This window comes from Danio rerio, chromosome 9 (assembly GCF_049306965.1).
Source record: "Danio rerio strain Tuebingen ecotype United States chromosome 9, GRCz12tu, whole genome shotgun sequence".
NCBI lineage: Eukaryota > Metazoa > Chordata > Actinopteri > Cypriniformes > Danionidae > Danio > Danio rerio.
Window position 1 is genome coordinate 39222248 of NC_133184.1, and position 12644 is coordinate 39234891.

The window sequence follows — 12644 nt, forward strand, 5'->3', positions numbered from 1 at the left end:
TTACAGTAAAAAGGAAAAAATATCAAATGTTTTGTGAATACGGGCCCATGATGTCAGGGTAATCACATTAAACCAGTAAACCTGCAGATAAAATCTTTCATTTAAAGTAATGTTAAGAGTTGACTATGGCATAGTTCATTTATAACCACCTTTATAACCACTGAGGGTGTTTATGCTTCAAAATGAATACTTTGGCATGATGTTTTATCTCCTATAATCTAAAAACCAATGGGAACATTCTTTTGAGGTTTTGTCAGGTGAACCAGGGTGATGTGAACTTCTGGGTTGGCCATCAAAAACGTCGTCACTGCAGCACTCCATTAGTTTGTTATTTCAAGCAGCAACTTCTAGTGTAATTCAAGGTCACTTAAATAAACCACCAATGTCATGCTGTGTTTTACATCATCTCTGACAAAGCATTCTAGTCACAGCAACCAGCACAAGGTGAATTCTGACACTCTGTTGTCTCTAATGCATTCCATGTGCAACTCAAGTGGTGACCTCCTTTGAGTTCAGACGTTACAGTTAATCAATGTGGCGCCCGACATGCGCAAAGTGGGCAAGTGCTGAACTGTGGCCCTGAACTGTCATTGAGCCAGCAGGATCTGCTCACTAAAATCAGATCTGATAATTTATGTGTGGGTGTGCATTAGAGCTGAATCATATTGGAAAAACCACACTGGCTTTATTTACTTTTTCTGTAATATATGATATAATATATGATATGATATTACATGATATATGATATATTATATGATATGACACAATATATATGATCTGATATGATATATGAAATGACATTATATGTGATATATGATGTGATATATGACACAATATATGACATGATAACATATGATATATGATATGACACAATATATGATATGAATTTATATGATAGATCAGTGGTTCTCAAACGTTTTTCATCAAGTACCACCTCAGAAAAAAATTGTCTCTTGAAGTACCACCAAAATGAGCAGTATTGAAATACAGTAGCGCAGTAGGCCCAGTAAAGCAGCTACAACTCTGCACAGTTAAAAAATGTGGCAAATTACATCAGAAATATAGGCTATATGTCATATATGACATATTGTATACATCATTTTTTGATCATTTTTGAAATGTTTGTATCATGTACATGACATATTTCATTCCTCCGTGTACCACTAGAAGGAAGCCTGCGTACCACTAGTGGTACACGTACCACAGTTTGAGAACCACTGTGATAGATGATATGACATTATATATGATGTGATATATGACACGATATATGATATGATATGATATATGACATGATATATGATATATGATATGACACAATATATGATATGATTTGATATGAAATATGATATTATATGACATTATACATGATATGATACACTAGGTGAGAGTTCAAAGTGGCCATTAGCGCCGAAGCTTATACCGCCGTCGTTTGAAATTGCTGCCGCTCTGACTTTATTGTATGACCGCAGTTTGTGAATAAGCCGCCAGGGGGCACAAACGGACGGGATGCGAATGGACAGAAATAGCCTATACAGCAGCTTTAAATATGCTACTCAGCTTGTAAATGAGAATAAACAATAAGTCAAAGCATTATAATTTCTTAAATAATCATTTAAAATTTGTTAACACACTTTATTGTAAACTTATTAAGTGCAAAGAGGATTTGTTTTGGAAAATAGAATTGAAGAAATATATAATAGGATGTATAATAGGATGTATGACACGATATATGAAATGATATTACATGATATATGATATGACATGATATATGATATAATATACATGACATGATATATAATATGAAATATGATTTATGATTTTATATGGTATAATATGATATATGATAATATATTATATGATAAATTCTTTGATATGATATTATATATGATATGATATGATATGATATGATATGATATGATATGATATGATATGATACCATATCATGCCATACCATGCCATGCAATTCCATGCGATTTGATGCGATGCTATATGATACAATATGATATATGATATGAACTTCAGCAGATGACTTAAACTGCTCTATTTGGAAATAACATAAATATTAGATGAATACAATAGTGCAAATACACAGTGCTCTATGTTTTTCTGGGGAGTCTAAAGGTGGGTGTACATGGTGCAAATTCTGATAGTCAGAGGATGATGTGTGCACAAACATTCCGAAGCAATCGCATGAAATTCCATGCCAAAAACATGGACAGAGGAAAACCTTTCTTTGCTACGAGAGTTACTCCCTCCCTCCCTCTTTCTCTTTTAATATTTTATAAGTGGTCAAATAAATAACTTTCAGAAAAAAAGGAAAAAACAACAACTGAATTTTGTGTTGTGGTCAGCTGAATATGTTATATAAAAATACAGAAAAATAAGAGGTTAGATATGGGTGCAATAAATGCTGACACTGTAATAAATGTGACAATAACTACAAGAATAAAGATAGAGTACACATATTATAAACTGTTAAAGAATATTATCAGAAGTTTGGTCCCACTTTATATTAAGTGACCTTAACTAATATGTACTTACACAGGAATAGTTTGTTACAATGTACTTATTGTGTAAATACATGTATTTACTTTGTACTTATGCTTGATTAAATACATGTATGTAATTACATCTGTATTTAACTTTTGTAATTACATTTGTAAATACATTGTTGACCATCCCTGACACCTTGACCCACCCTTTAACCTACCCATGCCACCAAACCTGTCCATAACCCAACCTCTATCCCAACTCAAAAGCACCACGTGTTCTCAAATACATTATAAACACAGTAAGTACATTGTACTTATTTTTTTGATGTAGTTAAGGCCACTTAATATAAAGTGGGACCAGAAGTTTTTCTGATAATTGAACAGTTTGAGGAGTTCTTTGTAAAATTGATGAAAACAAAATGTTAATTCTGAATCCATAAACATGTTTTAGGAGGTACAAATTGTTTGTTGTGAGAATTATTGCATGATATAATTGTAGGAAGATATATGTTTTAATATAAATTTTATTATGCCTCTTTTACTTTCTCTCAAATAACAGGTATTTTTTATGAGCCATATTTTTGCCAGACAAAACATACACATTATTTTTCTTTGCCTTGTCACCTTGTGTGTGTGAAATATAAAGCCTTGCCCGCTGTAAATGATCACATCATTTCCACATGACTCCTCCCGAAAGGGAAAACAATCACTTATGACCACATACGACAGCAAAATCATATTGTGTATACCCAGCTTAATAGTATTCAGGTACAGAAATTGAATATCCAAATGTAAAATATCACTGTAAAGACCTCTTTGTGTAAATAAGTGAATACAATAAATCTTTGTTGAAGTCACAATTGTCATAATTTCTTGTGCCTGAATGCTTTAAACTAGCTTGAAATGCTCAGTCAAAAGCCTTAAACACATGCAAATGATATGATGGTTAAACCTTGCAGTGACTTCATAAACCAGGTTTGTTTTGAACTGTAGTGCCTGGTCTACTGTAACTGTGACTTGACATTGGAACACATTGCAATGTCAATGTTGAAATGATATCACTTCCAGCCTGAATGTGCATAATACAAAGGGTCTATACACTCACAGTCTGTTTCGCAGGTTACCATCCCGTCATTGGGACAGAAGCGTGTCTCCACCTTACGCTTGCCCAGTTGGAGTTCATGAGGGTCAGCTAGTTGAGCCCGGCAGATGTAGCGGACTCTTTGCTCCTGCCGTGCCCCTCCTTGGGTTATATTCACTGGCATCCAAGGGGTCCACGGGGTGTTTCGGCGCACCTCTGGACAGGACTCCAAATTACATGCTTGGTACTCCTGAAATGGTGAGAAGATGACATCATTGCTAATTTTTCATGCACAGGGGACATTACTTCACTTTCTCACATGTGCACGAAGCTATGTCCTGCCATCCTTGTGCCATCATTGTGAACAGTTAATAAAATTTAATGGCTCCTTGCTAGACACCCAAGGGGGTGTTGCGGTTCTTTGCAAGGAACGTTAATTTGAGTCCTAATTAAGTCGATTAAATTTGAATTAATTGCAGCTCTTAAGAGAGTCGGAGAGCAAAGAAATCAGTGCGATTTAAAACGTAAGAGCAAAAGAGCATCTGGAAGAGCATTTCAGAAAACTGATTTGTCTCAATCTTTTGTTGTATAGAAATTATAGCACGCCAGTTATGAAAGATATAAACAAATGAATATATAAAGTTGATCAAATAGGTGTGCTTTTGTTTAGTGGATAATTACCGTGACTGGAAGACATTTGCTTTGTTGTAGTGTAATTTGTTGATCAATCATTATACAAAAAAAACCAAAAACATTTGAACTGTCATGTGAATAACATTTAAATTGTACCTCTGTGAAATAGAATCTGCTGACTTATCCATTTAAACTATAATTCATTTAGTCTGATTAGCTAGCTAAAAGGGTTAGATAAAACATTTGGGGAACCAGGAATTATATATATAATAATAAGTAAAGGTCATTTGATTTAAATGAGTTACTGAGACCATGCTTGCAACGTTTTTTAGATGTCAGTTAACACTTTCATAATTAAAAATAATAAATATGTACAGATAGAAAACTGGTCAATTCATTCATTCATTATCTTTTTCGGCTTAATCCCTTTATTAATCTGGGGTCGCCACAGCAGAATGAACCACCAGCATATGTTTCAGCAGCGGATGCCCTTCCAGCTGCAACCCAGCACCACGAAACACCCATACATTCTTGCATTCACACACACACATACACTACATCCAATTTGGCTCATTCAATTAAAAAATTTTTTTTTTTTTTTCTTCACTCCTATCAGGTGAAGCTTTTTTTCCCTCTCCGCTGTCGCCACTGGCTCGCATGGTTCAGGATTGGTAGAGCTACGCATCGATAAATTTGCTCTTCAGTGTTTGGACTGATTTCAAATCACACTGAACTGAGCTGAACTGAACTGAACTTAAACACTAAAAACTGAACCACCCTGTTCCAGTTACTATGACCATTTATGTGAAGCTGCTTTGACACAATCTACATTGTAAAAGCGCTATACAAATAAAGCTGAATTGAATTGAATTGAATTCGCCTGTACTGCATGTCTTTGGCTGTGTGATTAACCGAAATTAAATCACTATCACAATTGGAAACATTGTGATTAGTTAATCGCAAGAGGCAGTAATATAAAATGTATATAAACAAAAATAATAAATAACATCTGAGGTAAAGTGCTTCAAAACCAGTGCTTTTATGCTATAACTATGCTTCAGAAAATTACATGCCAGACTTTGGGCGATGGTGTCTTGAGACATCGTAGACATGGTAACGTTTGACATGAACAATGACAGAAGAAGAAATGATTGTGAATCTTGAATCTTCTATCTCAACGTCCATTTGTGGTTTATGATTCCCCACAACATACAAACGGAGGACCCAGAGGAAATCAACGTGAACTAATTTAATTTGATTCAATTCAATTCAATTCAATTCAATTCAATTCAATTTAATTTAATTTAATTTAATTTAATTTAATTTAATTTAATTTAATTTTTATTCAGTTCCTTTAATGAGCACAACAGTTCCAAATGCTCCACAAGAAAACCCCCAAAATTATTTTTCTCAAATAAAAATTTGTAAAGGATCATCCTTATACAGTAGCTGTTTGGTTTGTTTCATGGATTATAACAGACCATATAATAACGCTTTAAAGCAATAGTTCACCAAAAATTTTAGTTTAAACTTTTAGGAATTTCTGTATTCTGTTGAACACGAAACAAAATATCCCAAATAATGTTGGGAAAAACAGACATTGACACCCATAGTAGAAACAAAAAACAGCTCTTTTCCCCCCAACACTCTACAGTACATATTCCATTGTGTTCAACAGAAGTCAGAAATTAAAACAGGTTTGGAAATAGTCCATGAAGAGTAAATGTTCATCCTTGTGTGAACTATCTCTTTAACACAGCTGCTGAAAGAGTGTGCATGCAGTTTTGCACTCTATAAGCATATGCCTTTCTGTCTTGGCAACAAAAAGCATGCCCAAATAAATTTATGTATATATGTTTTATCTCGTTTTCAGTTTGAAGATGATGAATGCACTGTAAATAACTTCAAGAATGTCAGCAGGCAGGGTGGATGATCAACTTAATGTAAGTGACAGTCTCAGAACTGCATAAATCTCCACAATGAAACAGTGTATTAGATTTGTCGAGTCCACTCAGTCTACTCTGAATCACAAATGAGCTCTGCTTCTACAGTACATCACGCGTATCTTTCTAGGAGGAGAGCGGCTTGGTTATCATGCTCGAGCAGGAGGCTTCAAGGCTACTGTGTGTGTGTGTGTGTGTGTGTGTGCGCGTGTGTGTGCGCATGTGTTTGTGTGTGTGTGTGTGTGTGTGTGCGTGTGTGCATATGTAAGAGAGTGTGCTTCAGGTATACGTACCAGCGCACACCCTGGACAGCTATTTCCATTCTCACAGTTCCTGGAGCGAGAGTGCACACCTCCACCACAATCTGCACTGCACTTGGACCAGGGAGACCATGATGACCAGAAGATAGGCTGAGGGCATGACACCTTCTCATTGCAGAATCTGAAGAGCATAAAAAATTTGTTTCACTGATATCATGAGTCTTAGTCGGGCTGCTGTGAGTTGATAAAATTTAAAAGAAATGGTAGCTTAAAGAGGTTAAAAAAATCACTTGAAAATGGCCACAAGTTTTACAAGCATTTGGATATGAGACTGATGTTAAATGTTACTGACATTTAAAATGTGCATCTTATTTGATTTGGCAGTTGCAGCAGAAGGGAAGATTATCAGATAATAATTTTAAGTAGCATTTTTATACAATTTGAGAAGTCATTATATTCAGTGGTGCAGAGTTACAAATTAATGTAACTAAGCAGTTTTTCTCAGGAGTTGTACTTTTCTGAAGCAGTTAAAAATGCACTCAGAAAATGTCTTTTGTTCAAACTACGTATTTAAATCAGTTGAAACAACACAATTCCTATTTTTAGAGATAACTTAAATGTTTTATGTTCAACCTACTTAAAGTTGTGAACATAACTCAATCGATTTGTGTTGGAACATTTGTGTGGAACACAGCAATTTTTACAGTGTGAGTATTTTTACTTAAGTATGTTTTAAGTGCCGAATCTGTACTTTTACTGCACTATTTTCCTTCCACCTGCATTCAATATTTTATATGTTTATTTTCATCTTTACTACAGCTATTGGCTAAGTAGAATGATCAGTTCCGATTCCCATATAATCAAATTGTGCATATAAAAACCCCACTGATAAAAAATGATGTCTGCAAAGTTGTAGAAAACAATTTATATGGATTAAATTTAAGCAAATTAAATTAGCAATGTTCAGTTTACTTTGTTTAAATTCATCCCACATAAATTGCTTTCAATCACTTAACTTAATTTAGTAAATCCAAGAAATCAACTTTGAATATTTTTTTTCAGTGTGCATCAGACAAAGCAACCTTAAAACACACTTTATTAATGCAACTTACATGAACAGTGTGGATGACTTAAAAGTGTCTAAGGTGCATTTTCATTATACACAATGACTTCCTATCGGTGCTGTATGAACTTGGTTTGCAGCACCAACTGCTGGACTCTCAAATCTTGTTAGTCAGAGTTACACAGATTTCACTCTACATGTAAACACAGCAACCTGATTTATGTTTTTCAGTCTTTATACCACTGATTCTAATAAAAACTCCTGTAAGTTTAAGATCTCAAAAGTTGTTCGTTGGCCCAAAACAGCTTAAACTGAGGCCAAAGTGCAACAGTCTTTGCCTGATCCCAACATTAGGGAAGAGTTAAAACTTTATCACTAATGAAATTCCAGATGGCGTCAGTAAGAACTTGGTCCTGTATTTACATTAATTTAAACCCATACACTGAAAAACCGATCATATACTTATAAAAAAAAAACTTACATAAAAGCGACAAGTTGACTTTACTTTGAAAATATGAGTAAAACCATTGTAACTTGGAACTTTAAGTTGATTGAACTTATTTGTATATTTATGCACATATCCACATTTACTTAAAACTTTAAAGCCAACAGGTTTACTCACTTTTTAAAAGTAAATTCGTTTTTGCAGTGTATTTGTTTACAAACAAGGCACCATTCAACACAGTATTTTCACATACAGTATTTTTACAGAATAAGATTAAAATTAAAGATGCTATGCAGACTTTATTGTATCCAGAAACAGTGCCTGGCCACACATGTGTGAGTTCACTAATACCTTGTCTGATATTACAGAAAGTTTTATATGTTTTTACACAGTTACTGAAATTGCAGCAGCATCCATCTATGAAGAGTGTGGGCTACTTGTAGGTGTTTCCATTTCTATTTATTTACACTCATGCATTTGGCAGACACTTTTATAATAACATTGCCTGTTCCCTGGGAACTAAACACATGGAGTTAAACACTGGCACAGTTCATTATAAATATTGTTGGCTCTTGTCCTGCTTACAGTATGTTCTTCTGCTGTAAAGTACTATGGATAAAAAAGCACCTGCTAAATGCATAAACGTGAATTTCAATTAGTTCACCACAAAAATGTATCTCACGGCTTCTGATAACATGGAATATGGTTGTATGGACAGTGTTTTTAATCCTTTTTGGAGTTGAACAGCCATGGTCACTATGAACTCTTATTGTACTGAAAAAGTCAGTAAAGTGGTCCTCTAAGGCACAAAAGAGGATCAGAGGGTAAAAATGGTAATATAAAACACAAAGTAAGAAAGTAATTACTTTTTTCTATTACTTTAAAAACTATCAGAGGACCCCAGGGCCACAAGTGTGACAAAGCTTTTCTTAAAAAACTAAAAAGCAAGAAATTTTCTCTTCTGAAAGTCAATTAAGTCTAATTTAAGGATCCTTAATTATATTACCTAAACTGCTTTAAATAACTGATGAATGTCATTAAAAGTATGGTATGTTTCAAGCCATATTGCACAAGAAAATATATATTTTTCCTCTTATACCTTTGTTCTCTGCTTTGCCCCACACACACTCGGCCTCCATGCCTGGGTGAAGGATTGTTACAGGACCGCTGGCGAACTTCAAACCCAATCTCACAGCTTGTGCTGCACTGGCCCCAGGACGACCATGGTGTCCATCCTCCATTCCTACACAAAAAAAAAATAAAATCAAGCAAGAAAAAAAAAAAGTGAGCATCTTGGTGAGCCTTGACAAGAAGTGATAGGTAAGAGCCCATTTTCTTATTTGGGATGTAGAAAAACTTTCTATTTTCCAGCAACACTGCCGCATTTGATGAGGTTAATGTGACGTGATGGAAGAGAAAGAGGACAGCTTTGGTAAAGAGTTTTGATCGGGAAACGTTCTCAATTTGCTAAAGTGCTCAGTTCCTGCAGCACATCCTGCGCGATGAGAGAACTGCCACTTCTGGTAAAAACACAGCTCAGTTTCAGCACCTTGGATACAGGATAGCAGTGTACAGAAAAATAATAGACAGATAGTCTGAAACACTGTAACTAGAGATGCATTGATGGATTGCCTGGCATGTTGGCTGTACCATGTACCAGCTTAGCTACATTTTTCAGCAGTTGAACTGTAGCTCAGCTATTCATGACACACTGTAGCTTGTCCACTAGCTACTTATTCCAGCAAATAGTAGCTTGACAACAGCTGCATTCCATTAGTAAACCTGAAATGGTCTGAAGCAACACAGTCATAAGATTATTACAATAGGGTGTATGCAGAAGTATGCAGAAGGACATTTAATTTTGCAGTAACCTGGGTTAAGCACTTCCAGTGAATGCAGTTACAAAATTGGCGTGTTTAAGGTCTGAAGCCTATCTCCCCTGCCTACAATATAAAGTAGGTCTCAGATTGTAGAAAAAGCACTGCATTAAATTACATTACCCCACACCATGTTTTTAAAATATGAACATTTATTTATATTATACTCCAGTATTTTCAATGGTGTTTCTGCTCTCATCTGCTGATCCTGACGGGAGCATGCATGTAAATGGCTTTTTATCTCGGTTTGCACTTTAACAACTAAATGAAAGCTGAAGTCTCTTTAACTCATTGTATTTTAATTACATCACAACATTGATGCTGTAAAAGGAATCTTATGAAATTGAAAAAAGTCACAATAACCGTTCACTGGAAGTTTATCGGTATGGGAAGAAACACTAGCTGTGCATATACCCTATAGTAGTAGGTAGTAATAGTCATGGTTTTACTTTTATTTATTTATTGCTGGTATTTTGCTAAAATATATTTGTCAGTTGAACAGTTAAATTAAGAAATTAAAACCATAAAGTATTCTAACAGTTGGTAAATAACCTGAAGAATGAATGTTATGCACAGGTTTTAAAATAAATTCCTTATCAAAATGGAGCCATGTCACTGTTTTATTCATTTATTTTTTAAGAAGTGCTATTAGAAAATGCTTAATCTAAGTTAATTATTAGTCATTGCAATGCAATGCTTTTTTTAGTTTTGTACTTTGACCCTTAACAGTCACATTTAAAATGATGTGTAAATAAACATAAAAAAGATAGTTCATCTCAAAATGAACATTTGTCATCATTTATTCACCTTTGATTTGTTTAAAATCAGTTTCAGGTTTTTTGTTCTGTTGAACACAAAAGAATATAGTTTGGAGAATGTTGAAAACCTGTAACCGCTGACTTCCACAGTATTAATTTTTCTTACTATTGATATTAATGGTAACAGGTTTTCGGCATTCTTCAAACTGTCTTCTTTTGTTTTTTAACAAAACAAAACAAAAAAATTTAACTATTGGAACAAATCCAAGTGAATAAATGATGGCAGAATTTTCATTTTTGGCTGAACCATTAATTTGAGCTGTGGTATTTGGCAATGTTTTAAGTAAGAAAATATATTTTTCTTAAAATCATTGTTTATTAAAATGCTGCATTTTACGTCTTTGTGGAAAAAAAGTAGCTTCAATGTTACTAGCTATGTTTAGGAAGTAACTTGTAGTGTAGCTAGCTTATAGAAATGTAGTTTGTTTACATTTTGTAGCAGCTTGCAGCAGTTTAAAAGGGCATCCCCAACACTGGTTACTGATTTCAAATGTAGCCTATTCTCAATATGAGGAAGCAGATTTTCACAACTCTACTTCATTCACCTCTGATTTTTATTGACAGCTCAGACACATAAGACAAATAAGCATTTTCCTTCACTCCAAGTATTTACCTGTGTTTGTTATCCAAACTTAAAATAGAATACTTTTGACAAATGTTAATTATTATAATTAGCGTCAGCCATTAAAAAAGTCATCATGTAAGTGCATCCCTAAAAACAATAGAATATCATCTGGGTGAACTATTTATTGAGAAAACTCGTTACTTGCCTTGAACAGTTGGACACCTCAATGGTGGGACCCTGGCAGTTTTTTCCTCCACAACGAGGCGGTGGACTATTGCATACCCGCGATCGACAAAGACACGTGCTGGTGCCTTCACCATCATCATGGCTACAGGGCTGCCATGGAGCCCAGGGCCCGTACGCACCATCTGTGGTTTGGTTCCTCAGCTGAAATAAATGAGAAAAAACAAAAACAAGTGAGTTTGAAGGTTGGGCGCGTGCAGAATCTCAGCTCCAAAAGATAATGACCATGAAAGCAGCTGGCTCAAGTGATGTTATCAATCATGCGGCATAGCACCTTTCACACAACACAGATTTGAAAGCTGCAGTGGGAGACGGTGGACATGTGTCCAAACAGCAGTCATGCATGAAGGAGTGAGAGCCCTGGACTCTTACCGGGCAGGCAGTGATATTCTGGAACCACTGGCTCATGTTGGAGCTGTCCTCAATGGTGGTGCAACGCCGCTGCTTTCGGTCCCAACCACAGTAAGGGTCGCGTGCATCCAAACACATCCTAAAATAGAAAGACAAAGAAAGGGAAGAAAAAGAGAAAGGGAAAAACATTAGATCAGTGCATGAATATTATACATGTGTAACTCTGGACCACTTAAATAAAATGAGATTTTTACATCAATGCTGAATAAAAACATTCAATTGTCAAATATGGTTTAATAGGACAATATTTTGCCAAGATACAAGTAATTTAAAATCGTAAGGTTCAAAAAATGTAAAGTTCTTTAATTTAATTACTAAGCGATACTGTAGGAAATGCTGTTGCACACAATTCCTTCATGTTGTCCCAACACAAATCAATTAAGTTAATTTAATTATTTTTTACAAATTAAAGTGGACTGAACATAAAACAATGAAGCTGTCCCCCAAAAATGTAATTTAATGAAAAAAGAATTGTGTTTAATCAGCTCATTTTAAATAAGTAGTTTGAATAAGCAGCACTAATAATCTTTGGAGTGAATGCGTATTATCCCAGCAGACACACAATGTCATAAGATATTATTATTAGGTTAGATTTAAGTCATCAGTATCTATGGACAATGTATTTTTTATGTCCAATAATGACGTGAAATGACATCAATACAATTTTAGGTTGTGTTGGAAAGTGACCAAAATCCAACATTGAGCCAACATCTTAAACCATTGTTATATTGACATCAAATACTGACATTTATTCATGGGGTATGACAACCAAAATCCAACATCTAATAGATGTCATATTGGTAACGTCCACAC

General features: G+C 34.8%; 1 protein-coding gene across 3 annotated transcripts in view; it reads right to left on the bottom strand.

Moving 5' to 3' along the window:
• sema5ba (sema domain, seven thrombospondin repeats (type 1 and type 1-like), transmembrane domain (TM) and short cytoplasmic domain, (semaphorin) 5Ba) overlaps window positions 1-12644 on the bottom strand; it is a 273644-nt gene that overhangs the window by 34197 nt on the left and 226803 nt on the right. For all 3 annotated transcript variants that reach the window (XM_005167866.6, XM_679287.8, XM_073912922.1), the window contains exons 13-17: window positions 11793-11910; window positions 11383-11564; window positions 9017-9160; window positions 6443-6590; window positions 3598-3823 (exon numbers count right to left, since the gene is read on the bottom strand). In XM_005167866.6, coding sequence (XP_005167923.1) covers window positions 3598-3823; window positions 6443-6590; window positions 9017-9160; window positions 11383-11564; window positions 11793-11910 — 818 coding nt within the window. The remainder of the gene's footprint in view (window positions 1-3597; window positions 3824-6442; window positions 6591-9016; window positions 9161-11382; window positions 11565-11792; window positions 11911-12644) is intronic.